Source organism: Anthonomus grandis, chromosome 7, assembly GCF_022605725.1.
Source record: "Anthonomus grandis grandis chromosome 7, icAntGran1.3, whole genome shotgun sequence".
Lineage (NCBI taxonomy): Eukaryota > Metazoa > Arthropoda > Insecta > Coleoptera > Curculionidae > Anthonomus > Anthonomus grandis.
In genome coordinates this window covers 31,773,882-31,791,289 of record NC_065552.1, presented here as the reverse complement: position 1 = coordinate 31,791,289, position 17,408 = coordinate 31,773,882, and the positions used below count along the sequence as shown (strand labels likewise).

At 33.0% G+C, this 17,408-nt stretch overlaps 1 protein-coding gene across 1 annotated transcript; it reads left to right on the top strand.

Annotated features, from left to right (window-relative positions):
* The first annotated feature begins 1,193 nt into the window (after positions 1 to 1,193).
* On the top strand, positions 1,194 to 16,969 carry LOC126738946 (splicing factor ESS-2 homolog). The gene is made up of 7 exons (XM_050444442.1): positions 1,194 to 1,424; positions 5,956 to 6,109; positions 6,304 to 6,643; positions 6,701 to 6,884; positions 15,853 to 16,040; positions 16,144 to 16,281; positions 16,592 to 16,969. The coding sequence occupies exons 1-7, from the start codon at positions 1,278 to 1,280 to the stop codon at positions 16,908 to 16,910; spliced, it is 1,470 nt and encodes a 489-aa protein (XP_050300399.1). The 5' UTR covers positions 1,194 to 1,277; the 3' UTR covers positions 16,911 to 16,969.
* Positions 16,970 to 17,408: the final 439 nt, after the last annotated feature.

Sequence of the window (17,408 nt, the reverse complement as noted above, 5' to 3'; positions counted from 1 at the left end):
AAACTGACTAAAATTTGAAACTTTACTTTTTTTTGAGTTTTGGAAAAAAAAAAGGGAATTGATTATGAGAACATTTTTTAGTAAATGTTCACAAACTCAGCAGAAAGGCAGATTAATTTCTCTAATGAAGATAAGAATAACAGCATAGTAGTGAGAGATAATAATAGTAATAGTCTAACTGTGAGGTGGGCCACTTAAGCAAGGCCTAAATCTTTTCTTAAATTTCATTAAGGAACTCCTATAATTCAATACCAATTACTTTACTTTTTTTAATGTATTTTATATGTATAGCATAATTTAATTATATTTTGGTTTATAGGATTTATCTTGCAAACTATAGGAAATATGTTGGTTATATTAATGGTTATAATTTAGACCAACGTGCATTTGAAACCAATCCTCATGAACAAACCCTTAACTGATTTTATTAACCATGTTCTTAAATAAATCGAAAATTTGTATCGATTTTTCCTCACAATTATTTATTTTTATCAGCTGACAGTTTGGTTTTCATGTATTTTTTTGATTATTTATATATTATGTTCCCTATGAGGATCAATACAAAAACTATATATTTTCAAAAAACGAAATGTTAAAAGATGATAAACAGTTCGAAATATGAAAATGCAGCATAAATAAAGATGAGAAAAATTATATTTCTTCTTAATGTCATCGGAAAGACTTAAAAACTCATTTTGCTCTAATATGCATATATCTAATCTAGTCATGAATGCTTAGTACGTGCACGCCTTGAATTTAAATCTCCCGCTTTATCATGAATTCAAATATCACTCGATATTGTAACTACCTGCAATATCGATAATTCATATTTATTTCTCACATAGTTCCAATGTTTGCACTGTAGTCGCATTGTAAGCATGATGCCATCTGATATATATGTGAACTCCTGTTCTTATTTTACTTTTTCTAAAAAATGGAAAAGGTGATGGAAACGATGATGGAGTAAAAGAGTAACAATATTGACGATTTCGGCAACGTCAATATTAGCTCTTAGTTCCCAGTGTCTGTGGCGCCGCCCATTCTAGCCATTGGAACTACTAACTGTCAAGTGTCAGAAGCAAGAAGTTGAAACGAACTGTATGGCGATAACCCATTCTTTTGAAAGAACTCTTGAAAAGAAGAAAGAGACACGAGGGGAAGAAGAAGAAGATTGACACTATTGACAGAGACAGATCAGATCAGCTGTAGACAAATAACAAAGTGTGATTCATAAAAAAGATAGTTTTTTTATTTATTTTTGAAGAAAATTTGGAATAATGACCGATTTAGTGGAAAATACTCCAGGAAGATTGGCCCTAGAAGTCATGGAAACGGTGCACAAAGATTTAGTTTTCAAAAAGCCGTCAGATGTAGCGAGGAAACGTAAAAAAATGAAGGTTCTGGATGAGGAAAGCTATGTGGAGGTATTTCAGCTTTAGTTTGTTTTAGAAATTAGTGTGTTACTTCTGAATAATATAAAGTTAAAGTGAAACAAGCGGATTATAATAGACTTTATCAGTTGCTGTAATTGACTATTTACTATTTATGTTGATTATAAGTAAAATATAATTTCCAAAAGTTTACATCATATTTATATAGATAGTCATAAGGATAGTGCTAAGATGTACATATCTATGTCCAGTGACAAGATATGAAATGATTGAAGTTATTGGCATTATAAAGTGTTACGCTTTACATCTATGTTAACAAATTAAAAAAAAAAACACAATTCAACTAACAAAACAAAACAGTTTGTAAATAAATTCAAATTCAAAACATGCTTTATTATCATAAATACATGGTATTTGTTAATAAAGCTACTTATATTATAAAATATGAACATAAATTGACATATTAGTAGCAAGCAATTTTTAAAAAAACACAATACTGGGTTCAATATGCTCGTATAAACAATAATAGCACAAAATTTACTTAATTCAAGATAAAATGAGTTAAAATTTTCTGAGAGTAACATCACAAAAATAATATAACATAAACATGGCAAAAAAAAAACCTTTAAATCTTTATTAAAAACTAATTATGTCCTATGGGCCTATTCCCAATTATCTTCAAAAAACTCTGTTAGGCTGTAAAAATACTTGCTTCTAAGCAGTTCCGTTAAGTCAGACTTTTTAAGGCAGGGAGGACTTTTAGAGGCTTTAATGCAATTTAGAAGATGGCTAGAAATTTTTATTTATTTATTTATTTATACTCTTACAAACACATTTGAAATGTAATTATATGTGGGAGTGCTTACTGGCTTGCAGAAAGAAAGAGGAAAACCAATAATAATGATGAAACTAAACCTACACTAAAACTAATAACATTTAATAAAATACACCTACTTACAATTAAAAATCAAAAACAAAAAGAACAGATTAAAAAGTAAATGATTAATCAGATAAGGATACAAAATCAGTCTTAATTTGGCGAATACTAATATTGAAGACATCTATATCATATTTTTGTATATAATTATTACATTCTTGCATCATTCTATTAAATGGCGAACAACTTGAGGGTGAACACTAGAAAAGATTGTTATTTCTTATTCTCAAATTGATTTTAGGAACAGCAAATGATAGATGATTAATTAAAGAACAGTTCTTATATTTTAAGTTGTTAGTTATGTAGTAAATAAATAAGACATCATTCATATTACGCCTAACACTTGATCGTACCATTTTAAATTCAATTAGCATACTATTATAGGAGATCATATAAGGATATGCATTATGTTCAAAAAAGTAGTCCATTTTTCTCAAAGAGACCTCTTGATAATAAAAATTCAGAGAATAGAGGGACACAAAGTCAATGGTCTCAAAAGAACTCAAAGACTCTTTTGAGACCATTGACTTTGTGTCCCTCTATTCTCTGAATTTTTATATGCATTATGTGTTCTTAAGTACAGGTGTCTTAAAAATCTTTTTTGGACCCTCTCAATCATATTAATATGCACCATTGCTTTAGGTGCCCATATAACTGAGGCATACTCCAAGATCGGTCTGACCAGTGAGTTGTACAGAATTATTATTGATTTTATTTCTTTAAAATGTTTTGTATTTCTTATTACAAAACCAAGAAGCTTATATGCTTTGTTTACAATAGTTTCATAGTGTTGCTTAAATTTGAGATTTGTTTGAAAACAGACTCCAAGATCCCTAAATTTACTTTTCCTAGTTAACGATAAATTATCAATTTTGTAATCAAAATTTATAAAGTGCATTTTTCTTGTGAAGGTTAGAATTTGACATTTATGCTATATATATTTATGCTCAAGTATATAAGGGAATTCCATGTTAGTTCACTTTTCAGGATGGGCATTGGAATATTGTAATTTTGTCTGATATTGTAATATTATACACTTAACAGCGATTGCTGCTGGAATGTTATTTACGAGATTTTTTAAGACTGGGTTTTTATTATGGAATAAGAATTATGTCCTTGCATTGGGGGTTTGAGGCCATGTTTTCAGATATACAGTAATTGAATGTATTGGGTGTCTATTCTAGAATTTACTGTGCTATTCATGCTTATAACTTAAAAAAAATCAAAACTTTTTGTCTTTATTGATGATATTGCAATCATTCTTGTGCTGACTTATGCTGCTTTTGATGTATTGTCTAGTTTGTCCGATATAACTCTCAATACAGTTACGACAGGGAACTTTGTAAATTAAATTAGAAGATAGCTCTAAGTCTAAGGATAAGATAGTAGTAAGGATAAGATATTTGAATTTAATGAAGATAAGATACTAAAATTTAAGAAACAGTAATGGTGCAAGGTTTCTTTCTGAGGGGTACAGAATATCATAATTATTTGCCAGTCTTAAGTGTGAAAGTGACAAAAAAGACTTGACATAAAATTCAAGTCTCAATGTAAGCAGATTTTGATTTAACTTATCCAAGGCCTTCTAGAAGTGCATATGTACTATATTGCTTTGTTTCATAGCTAAAGCTGTTTAAGGAATAGTCATGCAGTAGCAGTCATATGAGATGGTCCTGTTTTGCTCATAGGAGGCTTCGTCAGTGCTCAGTTTTGTTCTGCTTTGAAAAATTTTGCTTTGTTATAATCCAATTTCATTTGACCCCAAAATTTTTTATTTATTTATTTACGGAATCCATTTACAAAAGTGTTACATAGCATACCCATACAAACATATATATTCAGATACAAAACTATCTATAAATCAATGAAAGGTGTAGATGAGTTAATTAACTAAAGCCCCAATGAAATAATATTCTTTAACTGCCCCTTAAAAGATGTAATCCTAGAGTCAAAAAAGTTTATCTGTCCTGACAGACCATTAGCACTTCGAGCCATTCGTGTAATTGTCTCATTAATACCATAATTGGTATGGTGGAATGGGACTGAAAATATTTCTGATTGTCTATTCAATCTGGAAGGCACCCTAAGTTTAAAAAGAGACAATAAGTCGGGACAATCTATAGTAGCATTTAAAACCTTACATAAGTCGAGTAATGTTCTTCGTGACTCTAATGTGGGTAAGCTCAGGTTATCTCTGACCCACTGATAGTAATACTCCTATCTCCTGTCACCACATCTAAAAGCAGCCACCCTTAAAAATTTATTTTGAGTTTTGTCAATCTGCTCAATGTAGCAGTTATATGACGGGGACCACACAATTGAGCCATACTCCAACATGGGCCTAACAAGAGAGCAATAAAGTAATCTAAAAGTAAACAAAGACAAATCAGTTCTAGACCGTTGGATAAAACCCAGCATTTTCATTGTCAGTCACCTGATTGGTCCTACCAGTCACCTGATTGGTGTGGCTTTTAAAAGACAACCTGTAGTAAATAAATATTCCTAAGTCAGAAACCTCTGTTTTGACACCAATTCTACATTATTTATTTTATAAAGAAAAGCAATAGGGTTTCTTTGCTCAGAAAAATTAATCTTATGGCACTGATATTAAGGGACATTCTATTCAAGTGGCACCAGTCAAAGAACAAATTAAGGTCTTTTTACAGGAGCACAACATCGGAAAGGGATGTGATAGGCCTAAATAGCTTCACATCATCAGCAAACATTAGCACCAGACAATTTTGAAGTTTCCAAACTAAATCAATCAAGAAGAGGCAAAACAAAACAGGGCCTGAGTAAGAGCCCTGTGGCACCCCAGATGGCACCAAAATTTCAGTGTAACGTGTACCTCCAAGATTAACAACCTGGGTTCTACCTCTGATAAATCCCGAGATCCACTGAAGAAGAGGCCCCATAATACCTAAAGCCCTAAGCTTCTGCAAGAGTACCCCATGGTTAACCCTATCAAAAGCCTTAGAAAAATCTGTATATATTGGGTCAACCTGAAGTCCCCTCTCCAAGCAGAGATAGTAGAGATAGTTGACATACAGCACCAAATTAGCATCAGTAGATCTGCCAAATAAGTGCTATTGACCTGTAAAATTTTTTCTGTTTACATTCGCTGCCTACTGAATTAAGTTTGCATTATATTAATTGTTCGTGTTTGATAAACACTACATGTTTTGACCAAACTGGACTTTGTTTAGCTACCATTCACCTTTGTTGAATTCTTGAACCTGTACTTTAGTATGCACTTGTGTTTAGCTGTGCTTGTCGTTCCTGGTAGCTCAATAGTTCCTGCTTATCAAAGTTTTACAAATTTATTTAAAAGATTCTTTGAAGGAAAAATAAAATACAAAGTTCTTTTAAGTGCTGCAAAGAGTTCACCATTGCTGCACATCCTGTCTTGCTGTTTATTATGGGTTTGTCCTGGATTAAATATTTCGTAAACATAGATCTTAAAAACAATATGCAATTTAAAACATATTTAGAAGGTAGAAAACATATAAAAAAATAGTATAAATATAAAGCCTTCCTTTAAAACCCTTTTCTAATTAAAATTGGAAAAAAAGATCTTTTAAAGCATGCAGTATTAGGTCTTAAGCATAATATCAATTTTTTTTATAGGAAATTGGCAACATAATTCAACGAGATTTCTTCCCAGACCTAGAAAAAATAAAGGCCCAAAATGATTATCTAGATGCAATGGAAAGAAATGACTCAGTCAGGTTGCGGGAGCTTTATATGAAATACAGTGGCAAAAGACCACCTACAGAAAGAAGTATATATTCTCTATAGTTCAATCATGTAAAAAGTTAATATGAATATTTAAAATAGCATAAAAACTTCAGGTTTTTCACTATCTGTTCTCAGTTTTAAAATGAAACAAAATTAAAACAAAGAGAACTTATAGACTATCCTCTTAAAATAGTATTTTTATAATAAACAAATAAACTTTATAATAATTTCTTTTAGTCCCCAGTCCTGCAACATTCGAAACACCCACCAATCTGCACCCTTCCCAGGCGGACCTACCTGACTTTATTAAACAGAAAGGCCCTGAAAATATTGCTGAGCCAACCCAAAAAAAGAAGTCAATCGGCTTGGATCAATATTTGAATTCGCATACATCTCAAGACAATGAAAGTTTTGAGGAAATATTGGACGTGCAAGAGAGGCGACAACGAGAGAAATATAAATACTTATATGAAGAGGAAGAGAGCAGTGTGGGAAAGCAAGACAAATTGCTTGCATTGCCTTCCATTCAGCAACAAGCAGCTTTACCAGAAAAACCTTTTAATTTAGATACATGGGGGTGAGTTGTAAGTGATTAGTTTCTACAGTTTTTTTATTTAAAATATCAATATTTTAGGTATACAAATAGAAACTGCCTGATGTTTAATCCGGAAGGCGTCGATTTAACTAAAGAGAGAGAATTAGAAATTAATAAACATAGGCACGAAATTGTTTATTCAAATACCAGATTAAAAGTTAATCCGTTCAATGAAGTCCAGAGTAAAGAAACTATCAATGAATTAGCGAAAACACAGGCAAAGGTAAGGTATAGGAATTTTATTTATAGGATGTTTAAAAAACCTGCTCCGTGGCTTAATAACGAGGTCGTAACAGCACAAAATAAATGAAACTGAGGTTAACAAAACTTTAAACAAAATCGCTCAAATGAAAATCTCGCCTCTTAAACAACCAATGAGTAACAACTTAGTTAAAATAGTAAAAGAAATGTAATTATCTAGATGAAGTTTTTCCAAATCATTAGATATGTAGACAAGGGTTCATTGAATGGCCACCCAGACCACCAGATTTAACTTGCCTCAATTACTTTTTATGGGGATTCTTAAAAAGTAAAGTGTATGTCACTAAACCAGGGAGTTTAGAAATTTAAAAGAACAAATACGCCAGGAAATTAGAAATATTACTCCAGATTTCAGTGAGAATATTTCTAATTTCTTTGCCATTGACAATGTTCAAAAATAATTTTTAAATCGCCTGGGTTATTGTCAGGTTGTTAACGGTGCTCAACATTTAATTTAGATAGGTATTTCTTTAATTTTACATTTTATCATCATTTCTCGTTCAAAATTGCTTATATAACCGCTATTCATTTGTACTATATCCTTTGTTTTAAATGGGTTCTTTTTGATTCTGCTTTAAAAAATTGTGGTTTGCGTTTAAAAAACGACATATCTTTTGAGTCACGTATATTTAATTTCCACGTAAAAAACCCTAAACGGTTCGACGGGTTCGGGCATTTTTTCAGAAACGGTATATTTCATTATTATTAAATTTACTGAAAACTAACTTTTATAAAAATAAGAAATGGAATGAAAACATACGTTTTAACCCCACTCTATCTACAGCAGATAATACAGAAGCTATCCATAGAGCTATACACTCAATAAAAACAAATTCGCATGGTATGAATGACATCCTTATTTCCATGTTAAAGTTATTTGGCCCCTTTTTAGCCAAATGTATTCTACATATAGTCAATTGCTGTATTCAACAACAATATTTCCCCAATTCTTGGAAAACATCAATTATAAAACTACCCAGGCAGTATTTTACCAGAAAACATAGATAGTTTTGCCGGTGACATTTAATTCTGGAATGTATAATTTGCCGAATAGATATGTGTATTTTAAGCTTTGGGGGAGTGTAAGGCAAAATGGCATACTTTGTGTTTAAGACCGCATAATTTTTTTTTAAAAAATGTTAAACGAATTATTCTAATGTTTAAAATATTATTGGTGTATCTAAACTATATATAAAAAAGTTTAAGACTAAAAGCAGGTCATGTTCACCAGAAATAAAATATTTAACAAATACCTCAAAGTGTCATTTTGCCCACCACTGTGTAGGCAAGATAACATAGGCAGGTAGGCAAAATGACATACATATTCATAATGACATTAAATTTCAAAACAAAAAATATGTACGGTTTAAAACATTTATTAAACAAATGTATATAAAGTAAACTTTTAATGAAAACAAATAAAATCATAAAGAACAAAAGGAAAACATTATTCTAAAGATCCCAGTCTTTAAAAAATACATTTGCTTAAACTAATCTTTGCATACATCACAAGTAAATTGCTTGGATTTTTTTGACACATCTGCGCAGTCAGTGTGAGCCCACATTTTGCAGAGTTGGCATTTTATCCATTGCTCCTTGGACCTAGATCTACTGAAAACTTCATTGCAGTAGATGCACGCTGGATCATCGTCGTCCTCTGATTAATTTCCAAAAGGTTCAAGTTCTTCATCTGAATCATGAAAAACTTGTTTGGTAACCCGGGCTCGATTACTTTTCCTGACTTCTCTTTCTCTTTTTTTTATTTCGAATTCTTTTAACTCGTTAATAAATGGAGAAATTGTTAAGACACTTTGAGACTCCTTTCTTGATTTTTTTATTGCTATCTTAGCTACAGGTTTGGGGTGTATTTCTGCTAAAATTTTATCTATTTTCGATATATTTGCCATTTTATTTCCGTTATTATTCAAAGTAGGGACCTTACCGAAAGTTGAACAGCCACTGTCCTTCGAGCATCCGGGTTGGTTATTGTCATCCTTATCATCATTATGTTTGTTAGGTGAATTTTTACCTGCATTTTCAATATCCGTGTTTTCGGTATCCTCAACCAGCGATGTTACTAAACTGGGGGCAAAAAGATGATCCGGAAAAGTTTGTGGATTTAGTGTAAATACCGATTGCTCTAAAACCACTAACAGCAATTCCTACAATGGCTGCTTTATTGTACGCCTTTTCAAACAGTGAAGAAATGTGATACATCAACACTGTCCTCCCAGGATTTGCTTTTAACCAGTTCGTTACTTCTTGATCATAATAGGATCGCCAGAGGTCCAAAAAATGACACATCTAGTGGTTGACGTCTATGGGTACAATGCGCTGGTAAACAAAAAACCACTACATAATTTTCTTTTGCATATTTTAGGGCACTATAATCTTTGTGACTTGTATGCCCATCCAAAATTAGCAGGGCTTTATTATCGAAAGTGGGTCTAACATATTGAACAAAATGTTTAATCCATTTAAAAAATAATGGTTTTATCATATAGGCAGGTTTATTATACAATTTAACCGTTCCTTGAGGTGCTCCATCATAAAGTAGTTCATTTTTCTTTTTGGTAGGAAAAGTTAGAGCTGGAGGGATATAGTTACCAATGCTGCTTACGCAAATCACAGCAGTTGTATGAAATCCGCTTGTTAGTGACCGTACTTGCTTCTTGCCTTTTTGAGCAACAATCTTTTGAGTTTTTTGGATATTGTTTTTTGACAAGCACGTAACCCTGTTTGATGGCCGGATCATTACTAATAGTCGCATCCGCGAGTAAGCTTATAGTAATTGGGTACAGTGTTGCCGAATATATTTAAAATCTCCGTAGACTGGGAAAGTATGCCATTTTGCCTTACACTCCCCTACTTGTGGATTATGTGTAGCTTTTAACTACATAGATTAAGCAATTTAAAGAGATTTCTAAACCAAATAGTATGTAAGGTTAGATTTCTTATAATAGGTAAAGATTGTACTGGTTGAATAGATTGTACCCGGTTGTCCCTGTGTTGTGATCCCTTGCCTTTGTTGTTTTCAGTCCTGGTTGTCTTGTGACGAGCAAAATTTTCCTCTCATTTTGTTTTCATCGCTTATATTTTTTTATACTAGTTCCAAAGGTTACATATTATCTTAGGAAGCCTGGTAAAAGAGGGGACATGACTTGTTGTGCAGAAGGCATGATAAATTATGGTCCAATTTTCCCGGAAAGCCCGGTTTTCTTGTGCACGTGTAGTCAACCCTTGATCCCCTGTTTTTGCGGACTGAAACTAAGTTGGTTTTTCATATATTATCATCTTCTGTTCATTCCTACTGGACAAACTCATTTTCCTTTGAGTTTCCTTATTTTCAATTCTTCAATTATTAATTTTTTTTGACCCGAATACGAAGCCTAAAGAAGATGGTTCGTAAACGTTCGCGTTGTAAACATTTGCTAAATTCCTACCATTGATATAAAAAGGCGACTGGTCCATCACGCTGATACATACGTTGCGGTAAGGTCGTACTATACCGTTCAAGCAAAGTACACATTATTTTCCGGTTTTTCCGTTGTGAGTTTTTCTCTCAGATTTATTATTTTTTACTAGACCATTCTGCTTCGTTTTATTTAATTTGAAACTGTTGTTTGGGAATATCTTTCTTTGTTTTTGTAAGGCAAGTAATATTCGAGTCCGCATCATGATTAATTGAAGAGTGGAAATTAGAAAGTGCCTTTTTTTTCCAAAATTCAGTTTTTTTACATAGAAACGTTCTATGTGCCATGCTTTATGTCCTATGAAAGGTTCTAAGTGCCAAAATTACATTTTTACCTTTATAAGAGTCCCTCGTAAATGTCGATAGTTTTATGTGCGCAAGCATTTTCCTTAGAAAGGTCCTAAGTCCCATATATTTATTACCTTAGTTATGTCTAGACATTTGCATGTGTACGTTGTGTGTGACAATTTCTTGATTTGAAATACATTATAATGGAAGAAACCCAAAGAAAAAGGAGAAGTAAAGGCAGTGGTTCATTTAGAAGTGAACAGAGTCGTTTAAAAACAAGTGGACAGTTATACAAAACTTATAAAAAGAAGATAGTACCTGAAAAAAACTATCCAGAACAGCAGGTATGGAATACAAACTTATTAGCTATTTTCGCGGAGATTATTCCGAACCGGTTCTCAACGCTAATGGGGCTATAAGTGTTTGTGATGTTCAAAGAAGGCGACATGGTTCGTATGAGGATGAGCAAAATAGCAGACGTCAAGCAACAATATATTACTCCCTTCCTAATGGCCAAGGAAAATTTAAACGGGTATGTAAGAAAACATTTCAGAATACATTCGGTGTTAACGATAAAAAAGCAGTGGCGTGCAAACAGTATGTAGGCAAAAAGGCATTGCCTACCCTAGCAATATTTGTAAAATTAGAGAAATAAATTAATATTCACCTCTTCCTTTTATCAAAAATATCAAATATCATTTTCATCTGCATTATAAAGCAAACGCAAACATTTCCAGGAATCCAAAATAGTTCAATCTTGCTTTTAGGCGCACTTGCTATTCCCCATGTAGGTGGCCCATATGCGGGCTTCGTAAGGTGGACATTGCCTTGATATGAAAAATATATGGAGATGAATATACGAAGGCAGCACCTATTATAGCGCTTATATGCGACAAGCGAACGAAATTAAGGTGTGTGTTGAAAAGAAATAGAGCGATACCCCCAGGGCGGCCTATCCCTTCACTTAAAATTGTTCAGCAAAAGAAAAACTATAATAGGTATTTTAACAATAAGTTTTATGAACATTTTAAATGGCTTACAGGATGGAAACATATTAATGTTTGTATGTATGTATCATAATAAGTTGTTTTGTTAGGCATGCCTATTATTTTCAAACGAAAAGAATGTGTGGACTAATGCCGGTTACGCAGACCTGAATAATTTCTCAAATGCTGCAGAAAAACATCAATCCGAAAATCATCTAAAATCTGCCCTTTCTTTATGTAACTTTGAACAAAATAGGATAGAAGTGAGCCTTTTTCATCAATTTAAAGAATAAATAGAGCGGCATAATTCTAAAGTGGATAGAAATCGTAACCTAATGCGAAGACTTATTGACATAGCTTGCTTTTTGGGAAAGCAGGAACTGCCATTCCGCCGACATACAGAAAATACTGAATCGTCCAACAGGGGCAACTTTATAGAATGCATACAACTTCTAGCTAAATATGATGGGATTCTTGAAGATCATTTACATGCATGCAATGAAAGTGAAAAGAGAAATGTTTTTCAGGATTTTCTAATCGAATACAAAACGATTTAATCTCTTCAATAGCTTTTGTACTCAAGGAAAAAATACGACATGAGTTGAACCAAAAAGACGTCGTGGCTATTATGATTGATGAGACACCAGATATAAGCGGCAAAGAACAACTTTGTGTAATTTTTAGATATTTTACAGACTTAAATGACATAGTTGATCGATTTATAGGATTTATCGACGTAAGTGAAAATCAAGCTGCAGAAGCGGTAACCAAAATAATTACGGATATCTTGAATGACTAGAAATGTACTGATAAACTAGTAGCTCAAACTTACGATGGAGCCGCTGTTTTATCGTCTAGTAAAAATGGGGTTCAGCAAAAAATGCGGGAAATTTGTCCTGCCGCGATATACGTATGGTGCAGTGCTCATATTTTAAATTTAGTTTCGTCGAAATCCTGCGAGAGGGTAGTGGAAACCAAACACTTTTTTGGAACAATTAAAAATTAGGGCACATTTTTCCACACGGGTACCAAACGTTCTGATTTCTATAATCGATTTTGTTCTAAAAAATTACCGCGTGTAGTACAGACTCGATGGGCCTATAATTCCAGGACTGAAAACGTAATTTTCAGTGAACTTTTTAATTTGAAAAACCTATTTAATGATATGCTTGAAAATCAATCAAACTGGGATGGAGAGAATCTTTCGGCAGCTAGAATGTATTTATTTACACTAGAAGATTTTGAATTCAATTATTTTTTGGAAATTTTCAATCAAATATTTCTTCAGACGGGTGTACTGTATAATATAATACAGTCGAAACTATCGGATGTTGGCTATTGTATTAAAAAATTGAGAGTTTTAAAGCATTTTTTGAAAATTTATTCATAGAATTCGAAAAAATATATAGTAAATGTGCGAATGCTTATGGCGAACCTCGAAGAAAACGAAATATGGATGATGTTAAAACACATTACAGCGAATTTTCAGAGAAATAGTTGACAACGTCAAAAGCGAAATTGATGATCGCTACAGGGAAATTAGACTATTAGGTTTTTTCCGTCTTTTGGATTCTGATTGTTTCGAAACTTTTAGAAATAAATTTCCAGATGAAATATTCATTGGATTAAAATTGAAATACGGACAAAAGTTTGATTTTGAGTGATTGAAAAATGAGCTTAATTGTTTGTATTCATCATCAGAATTCAAAGGCATGAATGCTTATGAAGTCATACGTTTTTGCCAGGAAAAAAAATGTGCTTCCTCAAATAATCAAATTAGCAAAATTAATCGTAACAATACCCGCTAGCTCGGCATCTGCAGAACGTTCATTCTCTGGATTAAAACGCATCCACACGTATTTACGTAATACTCAAGGACAAGAACGGCTTAGCAGTTTATCAATAATTTTCTTGGAGAAAGAACTCTTGCTAGATTTAAAACGTAAGTCGACTTTTTATGATGATGTTATCAATGCATTTTTGGTGAAAAATCGTCGTATTGAACAAATTTATAAAAAATGATTGTTTCTGTTTCTCAGTTAGTCAGACATTTTTAAATAAATTTGTGTAAATAAAGACAATGTTCCACTTCATCAAGAAAACGATTCTTCTCGACGATTTTCTAATGGTAAGTACATTCAAAAAAATTATGCTACCTTATTGCCTAGTGCCTACCCTATTCTTAATGTAACTGCACTTTAATGTAACTGCACGCCACTGTAAAAAAGTACGGGTCCTCATTGAAAAGAAGAAAATGGGTGAGACCTGTTATAATGATAAACGTACCAGACATGCTGCTCCAAAATTTTCTGAAGCTGATCGTCTTCTGGTAAAAAATCATGTAAACATGATACCAAGGGAAGTTGGTCATTATTTAAGGGACAAATTCGAAAAAAAAACCTTAGTCCTGACTTAAATATATACAGACTGTTTAAAGCTTTTACGCAATTACACCCAGATTCGCCAGTCACAATTTTATATATCTGTTTTCATCAAGGGTTTTACCAACCTAAGTTCCCACAGACCACGAGTTGATACGTGTAGCACATGTGACAAACTAGAGTGTCAAATTAAAACCAACATTAAATCAAGTCAATCTGCAAAAGATACGATTGAGTCCCAAGATCCCGAAAGCACAAATGCATGTTCTACCTTTCGCAGCTGTCCTGCTACGACTTAGGAGTTTATATTGGGGATACAAATGAGGCCTACATGTGTATGTGGCACGAGGGAGTAGCTTCTCGTGGAGCCAACGAAATTGCATCATGTCTTTTATACATTGTTAACTGTGGATTGACCCTTAAGGAGCATTTGGTAATATGGTGTGATAATTGCGGGGGCCAAAATAAGAATAGAATTTTATTGTTTAAATTAATCTTTTTGGTGGCCAATGGTGTTTTCCACAATATTGAACAGAAATTTCTTGTAAGAGGCCATAGTTTCATGCCCTGCGATAGAGATTTTGCTTTAGTAGAAAAACGGAGGAAAGTATCTAAAGCATTAATTTGTACCCTCAGATCTCCAAGCAATAGTAAAATATCAGCAAGGTACGCACCACCTTTTAATGTTGTTGACATGACTCCACGCGGCTTTTGGGACCTAAAACAAGCGGCGGATGAGTATATTAACACTACCAAGTTAAATATCAGCAAAGCTACAGTAATAACGATCGAAGCTACGAATCCTACACTTATTAAGATAAAAACTTCATTTTCTGATTTTGAAGAAGGGATGCAAGTTAATGTTTTAAAGAAAGGGAAAACTTTAGCTGGACTCAGACAGGCTAATATAATGAAGCTGCCACCAGAAAGCAAGGTGTCGGAAAATAAAAAGGTATCTCTTCGAAGCATGATTCCTTATCTTCAAAATCCAGAACACCAACGTTTTTATAAACAGCTACTTCAGATTGAAGACAATCGTTTAAAACAAAAAAGAAGTAAAATGTATTTTATGAATATTTTTATACTCAAAATCAGTTATGGCACTTAGGCCTTTTCCTAATTTTACTTGTTTAACATTTTTATTTTGTAGTAAGAAGTTTAGTTTGCAAATTTTTGTTAAGAAGTAGATCTTCCGTTTCAGTTTAAATGCATAATAGTTAATAAAGTTCTCTGACTTTTATTTAGTTTTCCTCTATTATCTTAAAAACTTTTTTTTGGCACTTTCTAGCTTAAGCCCTTTCTTATTTCCGCTCTTCAATTACCGTTGAAATGCTGACAGAGCAGAGGTAGATGTTGACGTGTTTGATTTGTTTTACCTTGCTTGTCGGTTCTATATAATATCAAATATCATCCCCATCCGTAACCGCTTAATATAGTGCGGCTCTTAATTGCCAAAATAAACATAAATACTACTTTTTAGTCCCTAGCTCATTTTGCAAAAACTTTAAAATGGCGGCGGGACGCCATTTTAAAGTTCATAATTCAGAATCATAATAAATGATCACTAGCTAATTTCTCCACTATTTAAAAGCTTACCAGAGAGGCAATAGGGTTCTCGAAGCTCCTTTATTTAATTAGAGTGGCGCTCAAGGCATGTTTTGTCGATTTTCCTTCGATTCCTTTAGATAATCGTACAGCATAGATTAAGAAGTCGAAGTGATTATACGTGCAAAAACTGGCTACATAACATAGTAATGATATCTTAGAATATTTAACCTTTTAAATTCTTTTTTCTTTTTGAAGGTTTTGGATGGAAAAATTGGAGTGGACGGCAAAGAGCTCTTAAAGCCAGAAACCCCTAAAATAGGGGGTTTTAGTTTAGTGCGCACTCCCTCACCTTCTCCAAGCGTACTAGGAACCCCTTTAATGACTTGGGGTGAAATAGAAGGGACTCCTTTCAGATTAGATGGCAGTGATACACCTCTACCAAAGTAAGTTAGCCGTAACTGTAACTAAAAATAGTTTTAAACTCAGTAATTAACATTTGAAAAAAAAATTAATATACATGTACACCACTAAATATTTTAATTTTAGATCTCAGGGTCCGTCATTTAAAATGGCAGAACCGCCACGAAGAGAACGACTTGCTTTAGCTTTGGCAGAAAAAGTGGGTGAGAAAAACAGGGATCAAAAGAAGAGGGCTCTCGATGCACAAAGAAGACAGTTTAGCACGTAAGTAAAACTAGAAAAATTACTGATCGAGATTAAAAGAGAAATCGAGAAAATTACTGACCAATTTTCATAGTGGTATGTCACAAAATGTAAAAAAAAAATTAAATAAAATCGATTTTTATTTTTTCAATTTATCACCCTGTAACTAAGAAACAACGAAGCAACTTTATAGACTAAGACAAGTTGCTTTAAAGGAATATGTCGGGGGTATTCCTGAGGTCAAAATAAGCTTGCTAAGCAACGGGGGTATATTTATTAGGAGCTTCTCCTGATACTGTACTTATACTATGTAAATGAACAAAATTTTCAGGCCGTCACCACGTCCAAATACCTCCACGATTGAGCGCTTGGCGACGATGTCACCAGCAGCAAGAAAATTGGCCACCTCGCACCTCAAAATTCCAGCTACGGGTCTGTCGGTGCCAAGAGTATCACCGAGCCCGCATCGAACAGCGAAAACTCCCAATTTAGGAGTGAAAACGCCTACACCGAAGAGGATCGTAACGCCGAAACGTGGCGTAACTCCAAAACTCGATTTGGGCATCAGAATTGCTGAAAAAGAGGTGTCCACCGACGATTTGTTGAATATTAGTTTGCCGAGTAGGAAAGCTGCTGCCGATTTTTTTTGACTGTGAATTTGTTGATGGGTCTCTTTTTTTTGTATAAATAAATATATTTATTTAAGTTATTTGAATTGTTGAATTACTTAGCATTTACGGCTCATCACAAAAAACAACTAATACTGAGAGACGACATTTTGTGTGTCAACATTAGCAAAGACTATCGTCTGTTTGGTTTTTATTAATAGAAAAGTGCTATATTACATAAAATACAAACCTTAGATAGGAGCATTCTTAATACTACAATACACTTAATCTTAAATAACAGAATTCAAAGTGAAAAATTTTAAAACACGTAGATGGCATCAAAATGTTTAATCAACTAGTAAAATATATGAACAAAAAATTAATCATAGGATAAAATACAAAAAATATTCGTCTGAATATAAGTTGGATTCAAAAAAATAAAATAATGATAAATAATTAGTAAAGTACATAATATGTTAAATCCTTAGTAGCAGGTAAGTATAAAATGTTTTAGTTAAAAAATACGATAAACAAAATGAA

Excerpts from the sequence above, each read along its gene's own strand:
- LOC126738946 (XM_050444442.1), top strand. The coding sequence starts at position 1,278 with ATGACCGATTTAGTGGAAAATACTCCAGGAAGATTGGCCCTAGAAGTC. Across the intron at positions 6,885-15,852 it reads TAGCGAAAACACAGGCAAAG|GTTTTGGATGGAAAAATTGG; the intron begins GTAAGGTATAGG and ends TTCTTTTTGAAG. Across the intron at positions 16,041-16,143 it reads AGTGATACACCTCTACCAAA|ATCTCAGGGTCCGTCATTTA; the intron begins GTAAGTTAGCCG and ends TTTTAATTTTAG.